This window comes from Salmo salar, chromosome ssa03, assembly GCF_905237065.1.
Source record: "Salmo salar chromosome ssa03, Ssal_v3.1, whole genome shotgun sequence".
Classification (NCBI taxonomy): Eukaryota; Metazoa; Chordata; class Actinopteri; order Salmoniformes; family Salmonidae; genus Salmo; species Salmo salar.
This window is the reverse complement of record NC_059444.1, coordinates 44,317,525-44,338,507: the sequence shown is the minus strand read 5'-3', so window position 1 is coordinate 44,338,507 and position 20,983 is coordinate 44,317,525. Positions and strand designations below refer to the sequence as shown.

The 20,983-nt window shown below is 46.3% G+C and overlaps 1 protein-coding gene across 1 annotated transcript; it reads right to left on the bottom strand.

Moving 5' to 3' along the window:
• Positions 1-2,719: 2,719 nt before the first annotated feature.
• ccl20a.3 (chemokine (C-C motif) ligand 20a, duplicate 3) lies at positions 2,720-3,983 on the bottom strand. Its single transcript, XM_014192103.2, has 4 exons — positions 3,754-3,983; positions 3,490-3,604; positions 3,233-3,310; positions 2,720-3,127 (listed from the first exon to the last, which is right to left on the bottom strand). Exons 1-4 carry the CDS (start codon positions 3,839-3,841, stop codon positions 3,091-3,093), a joined length of 318 nt encoding a protein of 105 aa, XP_014047578.1. The 5' UTR covers positions 3,842-3,983; the 3' UTR covers positions 2,720-3,090.
• Positions 3,984-20,983: the final 17,000 nt, after the last annotated feature.

Below are 20,983 nucleotides of genomic sequence, written 5' to 3'. Positions count from 1 at the left end.
TTCCCCCTATTGGCGCGACAGCTGATACAAAAGGTTATTCTTGATTTGGAAGCGGGGGTATCGCCAGTCACTCACCCCCAGAAGTAGCTGTCCATCCACCGCTATGGGCTGCGGTGGCTTTCAAGTTCGTATCCTCCCACTGGGCAGTAATTGTCCCCCTCAGCTGGCACCCAGTGGGTGTCTTGACTGGTCCCTTGAAATCGAGGCGGGGGAGGATGGGCTCCTCCTCCTGTGGTTCACCAGGGGTTCGGGTTCCGGCGCCCCTTCCGACTCTGGACACGTAGATCTGGGTTTGTCAACCGCTTGCTCCGGGCTGTGCAGGCGACGGGTTGTCCTCGCTCTCGTCTTCGGCCAGCTCATACCTTTTTCCTCAGGTCGTGCCTCCACAGTGCCATGAACAGAGGACAATCTCGTCCCACAAGGAGGGGTACCGGCGACACCGGTATGGCACCCACCATCATTTTGTAGCTCCCTTGTGGTGTCACGATATTAGCCCGTACGGTTGGATAACGCTTTGTGTCACCTTGGACACTGGAAATGGACATCTCCCTACCACATTCGGTCCCCTGGTTCAGCAGGCTCGTGGTTACGAGCGTAACCATACTTCTGGAGTCTACTAGAGCTTCCGTGTCGTGTCCGTCAGCCTTCACCGGGACCATGGTTGCCGTTGGTTCGTGGTGCGCCCAACAGGAGGTGACGTGCTTCACTGCGTAGCCCACCTCGCCTCCAGGGCTTGCTGACAGCATCGACTCTTCTCGAGCCGGACAATTCCAGGTCACACTCAAAACACTTCCTTTGGTCTCCATCTACCAGGGGGCGTCAGGGGCCGGTCGGGTCGGCTCTCCCCCAGCCATCTCTCCACCGGTCTGCGGCCTTTTGGCCCTGCTGGCTGTTGGTTCGGGGTATACAGGGGTGGGGCTGTCCTTCCGTCCCCTCGGACGGGTCCCCAAATCGGCCCGGCTCCCACTCAGCAGGGCCTCAGTGTTCTGATGTGTCTCCACTGCTCCCAGGAGGCCCTCCAAGGTCTGGGGCGTGCATAGACTCACTGCTCTCTTCATGTTGTGGGGTAGTGCCCGTAAGAAGCGATCCAGGATGGAGAGGGTGGATACGTTGGTTAGGAGCCATGCCCTGGTGACGTGCAGTAGGCCACTCATCTGGGCTTGGGGGGATGCGTCAGCCACGAACCTCCAGTTGTGGAACAGTTGGGCCCGATGGGCCAGGCTGTACCCGTAGTGGCTGAGTATCTCCCATTTGAGTCCATCGTAGTTAGCCGCTTGTTTGTCGTTAAGGTCCCAATATGCCTTTTGGGCATTCCCGGAGAGGAACGGGGCCAGCAGACTTGCCCACTTCGGCCTTGGCCATCCTTCCCGTAGTGATGTCCGTTCAAACGTGCGGAGGTATGTTTCGATGTGGTCGTCTTCTGTTAGCTTGATTAAAAACTGGTTTGGATGTGATTCAGTAGACGCTCCTCCTTGGAGCTTCCTGATTTCCTCAATGTGGCGAACATTTTCTAGCCCCTGTTTCTCCAGCGTTCGTTCCTGAACCGCCTGTTGTGCCTGTTGGTCCCGGACGAACTGAGCTATCAACTCGTCCATGCTGATGCTGCATAAACGTCAACCCTGATCTGACGACGTTATCAGAATGCCCGCGTTCACCACCACTTGTGGCAGACCAGGGGGTTTGGTCAAGACGTTTACACAGATCAGACATGGACAGAGTTGGGTTAGCTCAGTTTCAAGGGTGTTTAATTTAAATAACAAACGAAAAGAAAAGAATAGGTCTCCCCCAGAAGACCTTCTCCGGGATACCGTCTTCTGGGCTCCGGGTCTTGCTGTATCCTGTGGGGAACAATACTGAGCTCCCTCTGTTATCCCTGGGACTGAGCACGACTATACAGTAGCAACGTCTCTTCTCTCAGTCCCCTCTCCCATGTGCTGCCCTTCCGGCAGCTTTATGGGACTCGTCCAGCTGGTGAGCAATCAGCCCCTTGATTACTCACTAACCACAATCAGCCACAATTAGTCCTGGCCGGAGAGCCCGTCGAGACCTGGCACGTCCAGCAGAGGGAGCCATCGGCTCGTGATGTAGACTCCGTCTGTCACCAGGCCTCTACAATTCTTCCCCTGGTGGCTGACCTGCTGTACGCCACAATTAATTTAAATATTCTCTGAAATTATCGTCAATCAATATTTACGCTATAAATCCTTTGCAATTTAAAACCATTTGATTGTGAGAGACTGCGAAAACATAATTTTTGTGTTTTGATGATGCCTTATACATGCACTAAAACACCAACAATGGTTTTCACAGTACTAACAAGAACACACCAATATTCTAATTGAAGGACCACTTTCGGTGTTTCAGAGTACTTCCATTCTGTTTTGAAATACATTGTGTATTATAACACTTACATTGGGGTGACATTCAAACACCCTCCAAACACCAGATCTCAGCTAAGGATGCACTACTTTCATGGTTTCACTACACGATCATGGTGTTTTGAGTTTTTCTGTTTTAACAGTGCATACAAGGATTATCTTTATAAGAAGCACTATAAGTGATCCATCCACTGGTGAACTCTCATGGTGTAGTGCACTTCACACAGTAACTAGGCCTACACAATATCTTCTCTATCTGCTTTATCTGTTGTTATCTGTCACTGTGCTTTCCATGGTTCCTCTTCCTTTCACCAGACACAAGATGAAAACACAGGTAAGTATTCTTAGTAAAATATAAGACATTTATTATAGATGAAAAAATGTAACAGAAGTAACAAAAGTTTATGAATAAAAACATGCAAAGTATGAATTTTCTGACACTCTTACAATGAGATCATAACCCTCTTGTATATAAAAAAAATGTGTTATAACAATATCCTTCATATTTACAACATATATGTACATAAAATCACCCCAGAAAATATAGAACTAAGAAGAAACAGGTAGCTGGGTCTTGTGACACCCTTGTCATTGATTTGATTCTTGGTGCTGAGAGGAAAGATTAACAGTAGGTGTTGTGTTCAGTTTTTGACTGCGTACTGTTCCTTTATATCCTGAGTCCCCCTCTGATAGTTGTAATGGCATCATTGGATTAGGCCTGTGAGGTCTTGATGTGAGCCGCTTTGGTCCTAAAACAGATATAACATGTAAAATGGATATCATTAATTTGTATTGTCACGGCTACAACCACACTTTTAGTCTTACAGTTCTCTGTTCATGAGAATGATTCTCACCCCAGTCGGCTGACGTGCTCTATCACCCAGTTCTGGTCAGGGTCTGCACACACATCATTACCCTTTTTAGTGTGGAATCTGGAAGAGACATAAAGCATAAGTTCATTTTCAACTCTCTGTTTTTACACTTACAGCATTATATAATTGTTTGATTGCTAAAACTACAGTATAGTATGCTATTTATAGTAGCTATAATGGCATTCTTCTGGCTTTATTACTTGCCATACAATGCAATCAGATACTCCAAAGACACTCACATGATGGCAAAGATACGGCAGGTTTCTGATATGGTCTGTATGGTATAGCCTTCGATAACTGCGAAAGGTATTTTACGAAGAGTATAACTCTCACAGCATCCTCTCCTACGACGTGCTGTCAAAAAGGAACAAATAAAGGATTTACGAGGAATGTTGAGAAACACAAAATATTACCCTAATTGTCCAGTTGTTTATTTCTGTTTTTCAGTAATTACACACAGAGACACACAGACTAAGACAAAACTTTCACAGCAGAATATTTACGTCGTTTAGCTGCAGAAGTTTCCGTAGCAAAGAGCCCCAAAGCCAGTAGCACCAGCAGTACAATCACAGGGGCTCTCATCTGGGCCATTTCTTCTTCTGTGATGCTGTGGTTAGTAATGAGCTGAGTTGAGCTGCTGTCTTGTCTTCAAAGAGAAAGCTTCAGTGGCTGGGTGAGGTCCTACTCTATATATATACTCCTTCTGCAGGTGGAATGGGCTTTCTTACCCACCCCTTAATGGCAACGTCCCACGAAAGAATTTCCCCATCACTAACCCACGTTGAGCAAAAAAGGGAACAACATTACTCAAGAGGGACAACAAGGGATGTTTTAACACAAATTTTATTTGTTTATTCAAACATTTATCCTCAGATGGTTAAAATGTACTACAAAGTACAATGAGTTGATACTCTATCCTATGATCCTTTATGAGCTAGTCAAACATATTTCCAAGTGTCAACTGAACATTTTTACAGTATAGACTATCGAGTGGCGCAGCGGTCTAAGGCACTGCATCTCAGTGCTAGAGGCATCACTACAGACCCTGGTTTGATTCCAGGCTGTATCACAACTGCCTGTAATTGGGAGTCCCATAGGGCGGTGTACAATTGGCCCGGCGTCGTCCGGGTTAGAGTTTGGCCGGGGTAGGCCGTCATTGTAAATAAGAATTTGTTCTTAATTGACTTAAGAACAGTTAAGTAAAGTTTAAATAACTTTGGAAGCTTTCAACTTTCCAGCTGAAATAATACATTTGATGAAAATATGATATACATGTCCTAAAGCTAAAATATACACAAATAATACATTATCTGATAAAATTGCTTTAGAAAGGGGCACAAGACAGGGAAGTCCCCTCTCCCCCCTCCTGTTTGCACTGGCAATTGAACCGCTTGCAGAAAGAATTAGACAGCACCCAAACCAAAGTATCAGTATTGGTAAAAGTGAATATAAACTAAACTTATTTAGAGATGATCTCCTGATATACCTGACCAATACTGAAAACTCAATGCTAAAAATATTTTCAGAATACGTGGAGACATTTTTTTGTTTTACAAGAACCAATATCATTCCCTAAAAACACAACCTTATGGAATAATCCTTGAATATTTTTTCAGAATTCACAGTTAAATTGGCCCACATGGAAAACTATAGGCATAGAAACCGTAAATGACTAGGTAATAGGAAATACATTTATTTCCATGACAGCTTTAAAAAGCAATTTTGGATTGGCCAATGTAGATATTGTCAAATACATGCAAATTAAATCACATTTTGACTTGAAAAAATCCCCAAATTTCAACTTGACATTTTTTGGACATCAGATCTTGAGGGAATTCTATTTGAGTCAGAAAATGATATTCATATGATAGGTAAGCTATACAAACTTGCAAAGAATTTATGCATTCAGTTTATCCAACTGACTCTTAGAAAAAAATATAAACAATTGGATTCAAGACTTGAAAATAACTGATATTGACACAAGATGGAGAGAATGTTGGAACATAACTAACAAGATTACAGTTAACGAAAATGTATGTTTAATACAGCATAAATGTATGTATAGAATTTATTATACAAAAGACAAAATTCATAAATTCTACAGCACAACGGCAGAGTCATGTCTGAAGTGTAAAACTAATAATAAGTCAATAATCCATGCCTTCTGGGAATGTTATAAAATCCAAAAGTTATGGGTGGAGTTAGTGTAGGGACCAACGCTGGGAGACGAGAAGCAAGTACAGGAAGTGCACATTTAATGACATCAATGCAGACACGGGGAAGAAACTGAGGAAGTGACAGATATAGGGGAGGTAATCAATAAAGTAATAAAGTCCAGGTGAGTCCCATGAAGGGCTGATGCGCGTAACAATGGAGACAGGTGTGCATAATGATGGGCCACCTGGTGCCCTCGAGTGCCAGAGAGGGGGAGCAGGAGTAACAGTACCCACCCCCAAGGGGCTCCACCCGGCATCCCACCTGGTCGAGCCTGACAGGCCGGGCCGAGGCGTGGGAGCTGGACGAGCCGGCTGAGTCAAGGAAAATCCCAGGAAGCGCTGATGCGCGTAACGATGGTGACAGGTGTGCGTAATGATGAGCGCCAGACGAGGGGAGCAGTCGTGACAGATAGAAAGTTTACTTTTAATCCGTCTGTCTGCATATTTCAAGACATGGCATATGATGGAACAGTGAGATACCCCATGGGTTGGACGATACTTTTCTTGTCAATCATCTTAAATAAACGTATACTTAAAAACTGGAAATTAACCAATCCTCCATCATTAACGCAATGGTAAGGTAAAATGCTTTATTATCTAAGAAATGTAAGTGCGTGGGCTACCGAGAAAAACAAAATGGTGCAGTTTGAGGCCATGTGGTGTAAAGGGACGCGGGCATTGGATATGGGGATGTGTGCTAGTGGGTCTGGGCAGATGTGATGTAGTTGATGTTTGTATGATGGTGTCGTTTGTATGTGTATGTTTTGTATTGTTCATAAAAACAATTACAAAACCTTACAACAACAAAAAAGTGTCACAGTATAATGCACTTTTGGCCTCATAACCAAATCAAGGCCTATATTCAAACAGAACAAAACGTTGGTCTCAAATGCACACCTTTGCAGTGATTTGGGTTCTACATGGAACCCAAAAGAGTTCTACCTGGAACCAAAAAGGTTTTATCTGGAACCAAAAAGGTTTCTTTAAAGGGTTCTCCTATGGGGACAGCTGAAGAACTGTTTAAGGTTCTAGAAAGCACCTTTTTTTCTAAAAGTGTGTATATACAGTTATCAGATTTTTCAGTTCATCTACCCCAGTGGGTAAGGCTATACAGTCATACCAAGGGATTGCCGCTGTTTGTGGCCTATGAATTGGTGAATGGCACATTTGAGATTGTGATATTGTTCAGAAAATAAACTTAGCAAAAGTTTTCAGGACCCTGTCTTTCAAAGATAATTCGTAAAAATCCAAATAACTTCACAGATCTTCATTGTAAAGGGTTTAAACACTGTTTCCCATGCTTGTTCAATGAACCATGAACAATTAATGAACATGCACCTCGATAAGACACTAACAGCTTACAGACGGTAGGCAATTAAGGTCACAGTTATGAAAACTTAGGACACTAAAGAGGCCATTCAACTGATTCTGAAAACACCAAAAGAAAGATTCCCAGGGTCCCTGCTCATCTGCGTGAACGTGCCTTAGGCATGATGCAAGGAGGGATAAGGACTGCAGATGTGGCCAGGGCAATAAATTGCAATGTCCTTACTGTGAGATGCCTAAGGCAGCGCTACTCAGACTGTCCGCAATAAGCTGAGAGATGCTGGACTGAGGGCTTGTAGGCCTGTTGTAAGGCAGGTCCTCATCAGACATCACCAGCAACAACATCGCCTATGGGCACAAACCCACTGTCGCTGGACCAGACAGGACTGGAAAAAAGTTATCTTCACTGATGAGTCGTGGTTTTGTCTCACTAGGGGTGATGGTCAGATTCCCATTTATCGTCGAAGGAATGAGCGTTACACCGAGGCCTGTACTCTGGAGCGGGATCGATTTGGAGGTGGAGGGTCCGTCATGGTCTGGGGCGGTGTGTCACAGCATCATCGGACTGAGCTTGTTGTCATTGCAGGCAATCTCAACGCTGTGTGTTATAGGGAAGACATCCACCTCCCTCATGTGGTACCTTTAATGCAGGCTCATCCTGACATGACCCTCCAGCATGACAATGCCACCAGATATACTGCTTATTCTGTGCGTGATTTCCTGCAAGACAGGAATGTCAGTGTTCTGCCATGGCCAGCGAAGAGCCCGGATCTCAATCCCATTGAGCACGTCTGGGACCTGTTGGATCGGAGGGTGAGGACTAGGGCCATTCCCCTCTGAAATGTCCAGGAACTTGCAGGTGCCTTGGTGGAAGAGTGGGGTAACATCTCACAGTAAGAACTGGCAAATCTGGTGCAGTCCATGAGGAGGAGATGCACTGCAGTACTTAATGCAGCTGGTGGCCACACCAGATACTGACTGTTACTTTTGATTTTGACCACCGCTTTGTTCAAGGACACATTTTTCCATTTCTGTTAAAACCTCTTACATCTAGACGTTCCGCTAGCGGAACACCTGCTCCAATATCCAATGATGGGCGTGGCGCGAAATACAAATTCCTCTAAAATCCGAAAACTTCCATTTTTCAAACATATTACTATTTTACAGCATTTTAAAGACAAGACTCTCGTTAATCTAACCACACTGTCCGATTTCAAAAAGGCTTTACAGCGAAAGCAAAACATTAGATTATGTCAGCAGAGTACCCAGCCAGAAATAATCAGACACCCATTTTTCAAGCTAGCATATAATGTCACAAAAACCCAGAAGACAGCTAAATGCAGCACTAACCTTTGATGATCTTCATCAGATGACACACCTAGGACATTATGTTATACAATACATGCATGTTTTGTTCAATCAAGTTCATATTTATATCAAAAACCAGCTTTTTACATTAGCATGTGACGTTCAGAACTAGCATACCCCCCGCAAACTTCCGGGGAATTTACTAACAATTTACTAAATTACTCACGATAAACGTTCACAAAAAGCATAACAATTATTTTAAGAATTATAGATACAGAACTCCTCTATGCACTCAATATGTCCGATTTTAAAATAGCTTTTTGGTGAAAGCACATTTTGCAATATTCTAAGTACATAGCCCAGCCATCAGGGGCTCGCTATTTAGACACCCGGCAAGTTTAGCCTTCACCAAAATCAGATTTACTATAAGAAAAATGTAATTACCTTTCCTGTTCTTCGTCAGAATGCACTCCCAGGACTTCTACTTCAATAACAAATGTTGGTTTGGTCCCAAATAATCCATCGTTATATCCAAATAGCGGCGTTTTGTTTGTGCGTTCTAGACACTATCCGAAATGGTAAATCAGGGTCGCGCGCATGGCGCATTTCGTGACAAAAAAATTCTAAATATTCCATTACCGTACTTCGAAGCATGTCAACCGCTGTTTAAAATCAATTTTTATGCAATTTATCTCGTAAAAAAGCGATAATATTCCGACCGGGAATCTGCTTTTCGGTAAATAGAGGGAAAAAGAGAAAGACGGGGGCAGCCAGTGCACGCGCCTAAGCCCTTTGTCCTCTGATAGACCACTTAGCAAAAGCGCTCGTGTGTTTCAGCCAGGGCTTTGAATTACGTCATTCAGCTTTTTCCCGGGCTCTGAGCGCCCATGGCAGCCGTAGGAAGTGTCACGTAAGAGCAGAGATCCTTTGTAATGGATAGAGATGACAAAGAAGTTCAAGAAATGGTCAGACAGGGTACTTCCTGTACAGAATCTTCTCACGTTTTGGCCTGCCAAATGAGTTCTGTTATACTCACAGACACCATTCAAACAGTTTTTGAAACTTTGGAGTGTTTTCTATCCAAAGCTAATAATTATATGCATATTGTAGTTTCTGGGCAGGACTAATAATCAGATTAAATCGGGTACGTTTTTTATCCAGCCGTGAAAATACTGCCCCCTAGCCATAACAGGTTAATCACATGTCTGTGGAACTTGTTCAGTTTATGTCTCAGTTGTTGAATCTTGCTATGTTCATACAAATATTTACACATGTCAAGTTTGCTGAAAGTAAACACAGTTGACAGTGAGAGGACGTTTCTTTTTTTGCTTAGTTCATGTGATCTGTAAGATAGCAAATAAACCATAATAGCACCACAGAACCCGTAAGAAAACTAGGAATTCAGGTTGAGTGTTGCACTTGTAACCGATATGAAATGGCTAGTTAGTTAGCGGTGGTGCGCGCTAATAGTGTTTCAATCAGTGACGTCACTCGCTCTGAGACTTGAAGTGGTTGTTCCCCTTGCGTTGCTTTTGTGGACGCGAGGGGTAACGATGCTTCGTGGGTGACTGTTGTTGATGTGTGCAAGGGTCCCTGGTTCGAGCCCAGGTTGGGGTGAAGAGACGGATGGAACCTACACGGTTACACACTGAGGATGATCAAAAACTATAAGCTTACAAAACGTATGACAACTGTTGAACTGTTTACATAGACAAGATTACATAATGACCTCAGAGCTCTGATGTATGGTCAAAATTCCACACTACCACCTCCCGAGTGGCGCACTGCTAGCTGTGCTACTAAAGATCCTGGTTCGAGTCCAGGTTCTGTCACAGTCAACCGAGACTGGGAGACCCATGGGGCGGCGCACAATTGGCCCAGCGTCGTCCAGGTTACGGGAGGGTTTGGCCGGCAGGGATGTTCTTGTCCCATCGCGCACTAGTGACCCCTGTGCCGGGCCGGGCGCGATGCACGCTGACACGGTCGCCAGGTTCACGGTGTTTCCTCCGACACATTGGTGCGGCTGGCTTCCGGGTTAAGCGGGCATTGTGTCAAGAAGCAGTGAGGTTGGCTGGGTTGCGTTTCGGAGGACGCGCGGCTCTCGACCTTCGCCTCTCCCGAGTCCGTACGGGAGTTGCAGCGATGGGACAAGACTGTAACTACCAATTGGATGCAACGAAATTGGGGAGAAAAAGAGATTAAAAAAATTAATAAAATTAACAAATACAAAAAACAATAATTGTCCACACTATAGGATCCCTCCTCGAACCTGTGGAGAATGGGGGAGTTATGAGGGGAACTTTCATGTGTAAATTTGTTTGGGTAGTGCTGTAAATCTACACAGCACTGAAATACAATATACTGAAAGACAAAGAAAAGTAATATCTTATCTGTTCAATCTAATAGTCATGTCTGTGTGTGTGTGTGACTTGCATGGATGTGGGCTGTTGCATGTAGGTTGTCTTGAGGTTATAATATGGTTATTTTCTAGGTCAGAGGAACACAGAGAAGTGTTGCTGTGACAACTAAATAGGTCATTATGAAGTGGTTTTGAGTTCTTCTTCATTTGTTGCATCATAGCTGTCCCTGTGACAACCACAACCTTTTTACCCATGCATATGTCACACAATGCTTTAATTGGGACATTTTATCATGTTCATATGAATACTGAAACATTTAAAATGTTGGTGTTGCTTTAGCACTACAAACATGTATTTGCATGGTTATTACAATGGTAGGTACAATGTGAAAACTGCTGTTGTTACAACTTAACCTTAAACAACTACCATATGAAAGCTCAGCCTTGTCTCAATGACCAGACGTAACATAGTAAATGTAAATCCAGGACACTGAAATTAGTACGATACGTTATGTTTGGTATGGTTACATAAGACAGAAGGTTACTTACACTACCGTTCAAAAGTTTGGGGTCACTTAGAAATGTCCTTGTTTTTGAAAGAAAAGCACATTTTTGTCCATTAAAATAACATCAAATTGATCAGAAATACAGTGTAGACATTGTTAATGTTGCAAATGACAATTGTAGCTGGAAACGGCTGATTTTTAATGGAATATCTACATAGGCGTACAGAGGCCCATTATCAGCAACCATCCCCCCTGTGTTCCAATGGCACATTGTGTTAGCTAATTCAAGTTTATCATTTTAAAAGGCTAATTGATTATTAGAAAACCCTTTTGCAATTATGCTAGCCCAGCTGAAAACTGTTGTTCTGATTAAGGAAGCAATATAACTGGCCTTCTTTAGACTAGTTGAATATCTGGAGCATTAGCATTTGTGGGTTCGATTACAGGCTCAAAATGGCTAGAAACAAAGAACTTTCTTCTGAAACTCATCAGTCTATTCTTGTTCTGAGAAATGAAGGCTATTCAATGCGAGAAATTGCCAAGAAACTGAAGATCTCGTACAACGCTGTGTACTACTCCCTTCGCAGAACAGCGCAAACTGGCTCTAACCAGAATAGAAAGAGGAGTGGGAGGCCCCAGTGCACAACTGAGCAAGAGGACAAGTACATTAGAGTGTCTAGTTTGAGAAACAGATGCCCCACAAGTCCTCAACTGGCAGCTTCATTAAATAGTACCCGCAAAACACCAGTCTCAGCGTCAACAGTGAAGAGGCGACTCCAGAATGCTGACCTTGGGAATGTTTAACTGTTTAAAGGTCTTACTCACATCGGCTACAGAGCGTGTGATCGTGCAGTCGTCTAAAACAGCTGGTGCTCTCATGCGTGGTTCAGTGTTGCTAGTCTCAAAGCATCATAGAAAAGGTATTAAGCTCATCTGGTAAGCTTGCATTATCGGACAGCTCGCAGCTGTGTTTCCCTTTGTCATCCATGATTGTTTGCAAGCCCTGTCATATCCGACGAGCATCAGAACACATGTAGTAGGATTCGATCTTGGTCCTGTATTGATCCTTTGCTTGTTTGATGGTTCGTCAAGGGCATAGTGGGATTTATTATAAACTTCCGGATTAGTGTCCCACTCCTTGCAAGCGGCAGCTCTAGCCTTTAGCTCAGTGCGAATGTTGCCCGTAATCCATGTGTGAGGTTTATCACGTGGTTGGATTTTAACAGTGAGAAGGCAGAAGGCAACAAGGTAGAGCTGACTTTCTGCCCAGGGTGAGGGATTTTATTAGCAAAGGTGAAGATAATAGCCAGCAAAATGTACAAGTATTTACAAAAATAATTAACTGGATCAAATAGCGTCCTTCAAACAAAACCCAGCAGCATGCTGACCTGTCTCTATTTCTTTCTCTCCCTAAATGAAAATTACAGGCGTTTAAATAGGACTACCCATCATGGACAAGTGACTCATACACAGGCTTACTAATCACAATGATCAACAATTTGTCTGTATGAATTGAACACTCCAGCTCATTTTAAGGTAACTGTACATCACATTATGTCACACAATCCTAACATTATGTAATAATCTAGTACAAGAATAACTTCTTCGTTAAATTTTAGCTAACGACAAATCAACGTATAGTTGCTGTAAATTCTTGATGCAGACAGAGTGGAAGGGGGTTTTGTATCAAGTTACCAATAATGCGGCCTGTGTGTCATTCTTCCCATCTGAGAATTTTCCACCTTGTTCTTCAACCACTGAGTGCGGTCCAAAAAGGCAGCATATTTCCAACTGTGTAAGTATTTAAACTATATTACAATGCCAGATCATTGTATCAGATTATCTTTGTATCTTATTCGGACAATAGAGTTACATGTTTCTATCCAACTTCACTGCCTGCCTAGAACTCTGAACCTGACAAGATGGCAAAGCTTCTGGTGACTCTCTCTACTCTGCATGTGCTGCTGGTGGCACTGATGACTCTGTGTGAAAGTAGTAAGTAGGACACGAACTGTCATTTATTGTGGGTTTAGTCATAATTTAGTAGAGAAAAGGTTGTGCATTGCTTCTGTTTTGAGCTATGCTTTGTTTGTTTTTTTTACTTTGAAAATGACAATCAATTTTTACATTGTCTTTTCTACTAATAAGTCTAAATATCTGTGATGCTGTCTGTCTTGTGCAGGTGCACAGAATACACAGAGAAGGCTATCCCTGTGACAAAAGCTGAAAGAGTACAGAATCCAACATGAGACTGGGATCTGCGACATCAATGCTGTGATATAAGCATATAGCTATATTATTTGTCTTTAAACAGTTTCAGTACATAGAAACAGGAAAATAGGTTGTTTTTTAGAATGTTCAAGTGACGTTATTGGATTGATTATTGAATCTGATGTAACGTTTCTAAATCCACCTCTCCTCTCTTTTATAATAGTTCCACCACGGTGAAGGACAGACATGTCTGTGCTGACCCCGACAGCAAGTGGGTACAGGATGCCATCTAGCACATAAAATAAGATAAACCCATCACAGTAGCAACACTTTTCCATTTTATTAAACAGTAACACAAAAATGTTTGAATTGTATATGATGTTGTAAATGACCAAACACTCTGTTTTCCTCCCAAGGAACGAAAGGACTGCAGCCTGAACTTGATGGCATCCACACAAACAATCTGTTGGGTGATGGCAGACATGACACAAGTCTCTTTCTGTCACGATTCCCACCGACGGTGGCGCCCCCTCCTGCTCGGGTGGCGCTCGGCGGTCATCGTCACCGGCCTATTAGCTGCCACCGATTCCCTTTTGCTTTTCCCTTTTTTTTATTTTGTGACACCTGTGGTCAATTAGCCATTAGAGGGGCTATTTAGTTTAGCTGGCCCGCTCCTGTTCGTGCGGGATTAATGATTGTTTCTTGTGAGACGGCTTGTGTTCATGTCGACGTTGTTGTACGCCGTATGTATTTTCTCCCCTGTGTGTGGGAACATTTGTTTTTTGTGAGTGTATATTAAAAACACCACTACCCTGGGTTCGCTGCTTCCTGCGCCTCATTCCTCCTCCACAATTATCAAGCCGTAACAGAATCCCGCAACTTGATAGAAGGCATGGAATCAGCGGGAGCAGCGGCCACTCCTCTGCCCTCGATGGAGGAACGCGTACTCCACCACACGACAGTCCTCCATCGCATCGGATCGGCAATGGACCAGATGATGGAGAGGATGGACAGATGGGAGAGAAGTGGTATCCTCTCTCCACCTCCACCTCCCCCGATACAGCCATCTTCGCCTCCCATGACGTCTGGCTCTGGCGCGCTTCGTCTGGCGCTCCCGAGGGAGTACGATGGGGCGGCGGCTGGGTGCCAGGGGTTTTTGCTCCAGCTTGAGCTGTACCTGGCCACCGTCAGACCTGCTCCCACGGGGGAGGAGAGCGTGAGTGCCCTCGTTTCCTGCCTGACGGGCCGAGCTCTGGAGTGGGCTAATGCGGTCTGGAACGGTCCAGACTCGGCGAGGGACCACTACCCGGAGTTCACCCGCCACTTTCGGGCCGTGTTCGACCACCCTCCGGAAGGAAGAGCGGCGGGTGAACGGCTGTTCCACCTCAGGCAGGAGACGAGGAGTGCCCAGGACTTCGCGCTGGACTTCAGGACCTTGGCTGCTGGGGCGGGGTGGAACGACAGGGCCCTCATAGACCACTACCGCTGCAGTCTCCGGGCGGACGTCCGCAGGGAGCTGGCCTGTCGGGACACAGCTCTGTCCCTGGACGAACTGATAGATATGTCCATACGACTGGACAACTTGCTGGCTGCCCGCGGGCGTTCGGAGAGGGTCCTGCCCGTTCCACCCCGTGCACCCCCGCCCCTACCCCTATGGAGGTAGGGGGGCCGTGCCAAGGGGCACCGGAGGAGGTGGCTCCTCCTGCACCAGCTGTGGTCGGAGAGGACACACAGCCGACCGGTGCCGGAGGAGCCAGTCTGGGAGTCGAGATGGTAGGCAGAACACTTCTCGGTTACCTCAGGTGAGTCAGCACCAGATTCACCCAGAACCCCCTGTTGGTCATGTGTTTTTACCTGTTTTGTTTACTAAATTTTCTCCCTCTTCCCAGCATAGGGCGCTAGTCGATTCAGGCGCAGCTGGGAATTTTATGGACCGTGGACTTGCCATTAAGCTGGGCATTCCGCGGGTGCCGATAGATTCCCCTTTCCCCGTGCACTCCCTAGATAGCCGACCATTAGGGTCAGGGCTAGTCAGGGAGTCTACGGTGCCACTGGACATGGTAACGCTGGGGAATCATAAGGAACGCATTAGTTTTTTCCTTATTGACTCGCCTGCGTTTCCGGTGGTGCTGGGGGTCCCCTGGCTGGCTGGTCACAATCCCCGTATTTCGTGGAAACAGGGGGTTCTCCAGGGGTGGTCAGAGGAGTGTTCAGGTAGGTGTCTAGGAGTTTCCATAGGTGCCACATCGGTGGAGAGTCCAGACCAGGTGTCCACCGTGCGCATTCCCCCTGAATACGGCGAATTGGCGATCGCTTTTTGTAAAAAGAGGGCGACTAAATTACCACCTCATCGACAGGGGATTGTGCGATAGATCTCCAGGTTAACGCTGCGCTTCCCAGGAGTCACGTGTACCCCTTGTCACAGGAGGAGACGGCGGCTATGGAGACATATGTCACGGAATCCCTGGGACAGGGGTACATTCGGCCCTCCATCTCACCCGCTTCCTCGAGTTTCTTTTTTGTGAAGAAAAAGGAGGGAGGTCTGCGTCCGTGCATTGATTACCGAGGTCTAAACGCTATTACGGTGGGGTTTAGTTACCCACTACCTCTCATCGCTACGGCGGTGGAATCATTTCACGGAGCGCAGTTCTTCACAAAACTGGATCTCAGGAGCGCGTATAACCTGGTGCGTATCAAAAAGGGAGACGAGTGGAAAACCGCCTTTAGTACCACATCGGGCCATTATGAGTACCTCGTCATGCCGTATGGGTTGAAAAATGCTCCAGCCGTCTTTCAATCCTTTGTTGACGAGATTCTCAGGGACCTGCACGGGCAGGGCGTGATTGTATATATTGATGACATTCTGATATATTCCGCCACCCGCTCCGCGCATGTGTCCCTGGTGCGCAAGGTGCTTGGTAGACTGCTGAAGCATGACCTATACGTTAAGGCTGAGAAGTGTGAGTTTTCCAAACGAGCCGTCTCCTTTCTGGGTTATCGCATTTCCACCACGGGGTGGTGATGGAGTGTGACCGCGTTAAGGCTGTGCGTAATTGGCCGACTCCAACCACGGTGAAGGAGGTGCAGCGGTTTTTAGGCTTTGCCAATTACTACCGGAGGTTTATCCGGGGTTTTGGCCAGGTAGCGGCTCCCATTACCTCACTGCTGAAGGGGGGGCCGGTGCGTTTGCGATGGTCGACGGAGGCGGACGGAGCCTTCAAGAAATTGAAGACGCTGTTCACCGACGCACCCGTGTTGGCGCACCCGGGCCCGTCTTTAGCGTTCGTAGTGGAGGTGGACGCATCCGAGGCTGGGGTGGGTGCCGTGCTATCACAGCGCTCGGGTGCGCCATTGAAACTCCGCCCCTGCGCTTTCTTTTCGAAGAAGCTCAGTTCGGCGGAGCGTAACTACGATGTGGGGGACAGGGAGTTGCTAGCAGTGGTTAAAGCTTTGAGGGTGTGGCGGCACTGGCTTGAGGGGGCTAAACACCCCTTTCTCATCTGGACCGACCACCGAAACCTGGAGTACATCCGGGCAGCGAGGAGACTGAATCCACGTCAGGCGAGGTGGGCCATGTTCTTCGCCCGGTTTAGGTTTACCATCTCCTATAGACCGGGTTCCCTAAATACTAAGGCCGACGCGCTGTCCCGTCTCTATGACACGGAGGACCGGCCCATCGATCCAACTCCCATCATTCCAGCGTCTAGGCTGGTGGCACCTGTGGTATGGGAGGTGGACGCGGACATCGAGCGGGCATTGGTGTTGGAACCTGCGCCTGCGCAGGTGCCCGTGGGGCGCATGTATGTGCCGCTCGGTGTTCGTGATCGTTTGATTCGGTGGGCGCACACGCTACCTACTGCGGGTCATCCTGGTGAGGCGAGGACAGTGGGGAGTCTAATGGGGAAGTACTGGTGGCCCACCTTAGCTAAGGACGTGAGGTCCTATGTCTCTTCCTGTTCGGTGTGTGCCCAGAGTAAGGCTCCTAGGCATCTACCAAGAGGGAAGTTACAGCCCCTCCCCGTTCCACAACGACCATGGTCGCACCTGTCCATTGACTTCCTGACAGATCTTCCCCCCTCTCAGGGGAACACGGCGATTCTGGTGGTTGTGGATCGGTTCTCTAAGTCCTGCCGTCTCCTCCCATTGCCGGTCTCCCTACGGCCCTGCAGACTGCGGAGGCCCTATTTACCCACGTCTTCCGGCACTACGGGGTGCCGGAGGACATTGTCTCTGATCGAGGTTCCCAGTTCACATCCAGGGTCTGGAGAGCGTTTATGGAGCGGCTGGGGGTCTCGGTCAGTTTGACCTCCGGTTATCACCCCGAGAGCAATGGGCAGGCGGAGAGGGTGAACCAGGAGGTGGGCAGGTTCCTGAGGTCGTATTGCCAGGACCGGCTAGGGGAGTGGGCGAGGTATATTCCCTGGGCTGAGTTAGCCCAGAACTCACTTCGCCACTCCTCTACTAACATATCACCCTTTCAGTGTGTGTTAGGTTACCAGCCGGTCCTGGCACCATGGCACCGGAGTCAGACCGAGGCTCCTGCGGTGGAGGACTGGGTCCAGCACTCCAAGGAGACCTGGAGAGCCGTCCAGGACTCACTAAAGGAGGCCAGTGCACGGCAGAAGAGGAGTGCTGACCGCCACCGCAGTGAGGCGCCCGTGTTCGCACCGGGAGACAGGGTCTGGCTCTCGACCCGGAACCTGCCCCTCCGCGTGCCCTGCCGGAAGCTGGGGCCGCAGTGTGTGGGGCCCTTCAAAGTCCTGAGGAGGATAAACGAGGTGTGTTATCGGTTGCAACTCCCTTCCTATTACCGTATTAACCCCTCGTTTCATGTGTCTCTCCTCAGGCCGGTGGTAGCTGGTCCCCTTCACGAAGATGAGGTCCCTCCGCCCCCTCTGGACATCGGGGGGTCCCCGGCGTACAGCGTACGGGCCATTCTGGACTCGCGACGCCGGGCGAGGGGCCTACAGTACCTCGTGGACTGGGAGGGGTACGGCCCGGAGGAGAGGTGCTGGGTGCCGGCGGCGGACGTCCTGGACCCATCTATGTTGAGGGAGTTCCACCTCCGTCCGGATCGCCCTGCCCCTCGCCCTCCGGGTCGACCTCGAGGCCGGTGTCGGCGCGCTGCGGGAGCCGCGCGTCAGGAGGGGGGTACTGTCACGATTCCCACCGACGGTGGCGCCCCCTCCTGCTCGGGTGGCGCTCGGCGGTCGTCGTCACCGGCCTATTAGCTGCCACCGATTCCCTTTTGCTTTTCCCTTTTTTTTATTTTGTGACACCTGTGGTCAATTAGCCATTAGAGGGGCTATTTAGTTTAGCTGGCCCGCTCCTGTTCGTGCGGGATTAATGATTGTTTCTTGTGAGACGGCTTGTGTTTATGTCGACGTTGTTGTACGCCGTATGTATTTTCTCCCCTGTGTGTGGGAACATTTGTTTTTTGTGAGTGTATATTAAAAACACCACTACCCTGGGTTCGCTGCTTCCTGCGCCTCATTCCTCCTCCACAATTATCAAGCCGTAACACTTTCCCAGTTATGGTGTCTGTCTGTCCACTGTTAAGAACAACATTTGAATTACGTTTAATATGTTATTGAATGTGTAGTTATGGCTGGAAAAAGTACTGCAATGTCAAGATGTAAATGTTCAGTATAAGAAGTTATAATGTAGCTATATTTTTTTAATCATGGTGTGGTTCACTGAATACTACAGGTCAATGGAAACCAACACAGAGCACCAGCTCAACACAAGATAATCTCTCGTTAAAACATCAATATGCGCAAAAATCACCCACACAGCTGATCTCAATTGCAGCCATTACTGGCCACCATATTATCGCTCCCTACAGTTGATGTCGGTGTTTAACTTTAAGTCCTGGTTGCCGCCAACATTTTTCAAGACTATTTATGCCTCTAGTGGGTATAATGTTCGGTATAAATGAAATCTAATATTTGAGCAGACTAAGTCCAAATTTAACTATTTCACATAATTTCATACAATTGAAATAAGGTATTTCCTCATTTACCAGAGAGAATCTACTGTGACGATTTACTCTACACATTTTATTAATGTAAAGCTTATGTTGGTATACTTACTTGTAATTTCCAAATCATTTAACCCATGAATAAAACCTTAATACAGTATGGTCATTTCTTATCAAAAGGGAAAAATAAAGTATTCCTGTACTGTCTACATCTAAAATTAGTAACTTAATGAAGACAATTATGATTGAGTTAATACTGTCAAATCTATTTTCATTCAATTATAATCTAATAAAGGTATGTCAAATGACATTAGTATATTCTAATGTGGCCCAAACAGATTTCTATAATGTACTGTATTGTACTTTACAGTAAACTCAAGTATAGTGCAGTGCAGTACAGTACAGGAAAGTACAGTACAGATCAGTGCAGTATAGTTCAGTACAGTACTCTACTTTTCTATACTGATTTAAACTGTACTGAACTATACTTTCCTGTAAAATCAAATAAAAATGATTTTGTTACATGCGCCGAATACAACCGGTGTAGACTTTACTGTGAAATGCTTGCTTACGAGCCCTTCCCAACAATGCAGAGTTTAAAAATAAAATAGTAACACGAGGAATACAATACACAAGAACGGAGCTGTACTGAACTATACTGTACTAAAGTTTACTGTACTATAGTTTCTTACAATTCACGGGGTCTATATTCTTACAATAAATATTTTTTATTAAATACCAGCCTTGCTTTTTTCAATGGTCCTGATAGGTCGTATTTCATTGGGGCCTGGAGTAGAGAACCTAGACACAGCTGTCTGATATCAAACTCGTTTGACACAGTAACAACGGGAGATCAACTGATCTGCTGGTTTATTCTTGTGGGTTTTTGGTTGCAAGCAAGTTTGTTTTAACACGCAGGTGCATGTAATCTCCCGTTAGTCACGTTTCAAGAAATCTAGCGCTAAAAGTTCTGCCTGTTGGTTGCAATTGACCATTACTTGTTTTATGCTGGACACACAAACAATGATACAGAACATAGACAGTACACCTTGGGATCAAAATGGATCTACAGGGTTATAACCAACCTCAACACACACCATAGGGTAATATCTAAAAACCACTATATTCTGGATGTAATTTAGTCATCTCAGAGCTCTAGCAAAACCAGAACTTTACTGAAACTGTCTCATAGGAACCACTGTGGCACTGTGAAGGATGATGTTTGACTAATTCCTTGTATCCAGATAGAAGCTTTTCTAGATTGCTCTGGTAGGTAGTGATGACCGATCACACTGAGCCCCATCCAGTCTGGCCAGGTGAATCAGCATCTGGATATGGAAGGACGCTCCGCTGACCCACATCCTCAGAGCCCACATCCTCAGTGCCCACGTGCTCATCTGTCCGTCCGGCAGCATGGAGTTCTTCAACTGAGTCAGGGCAAAGCTCAGGTTACGCTCCACGTGCTGGATGTCACTCTTAAGCTCTGCCTTGTTGTGTATGTGCATGAGGTGCCTCTTGAGGTACTCATGCATTTGGTTTCTCACAGCGGAGGCCTTCTCCTCTGCAAAGATACGAAGCAGCAGATAATCTGTGCTATCCTCTGGGGGCTCTATGGCAGCTACAGATCTGTCTATTACTATAGAGATAACCAGGGATCCCAAGCCTGCCGCATCAGGCTTTTCGGTAAGGTCCTTTATCCACGCTGCAGCATTTTCAATCAGTTCCATCTCTCTTTGTTTGTAGTATTGGATCAGCTTCTCCAATGACCTAGGACCTGAGAATTGCAGCAGAGCTTTGTCTATGTCCACATCTGGAAAGTATTTTGAG

Coding starts and splice junctions, on each gene's coding strand:
- ccl20a.3 (XM_014192103.2), bottom strand. CDS start 3,841: ATGGCCCAGATGAGAGCCCCTGTGATTGTACTGCTGGTGCTACTGGCT. Junction 3,605..3,753: donor AACTTCTGCAGCTAAACGAC/GTAAATATTCTG, acceptor CCTTTTTGACAG/CACGTCGTAGGAGAGGATGC. Junction 3,128..3,232: donor GAGCACGTCAGCCGACTGGG/GTGAGAATCATT, acceptor TATCTGTTTTAG/GACCAAAGCGGCTCACATCA.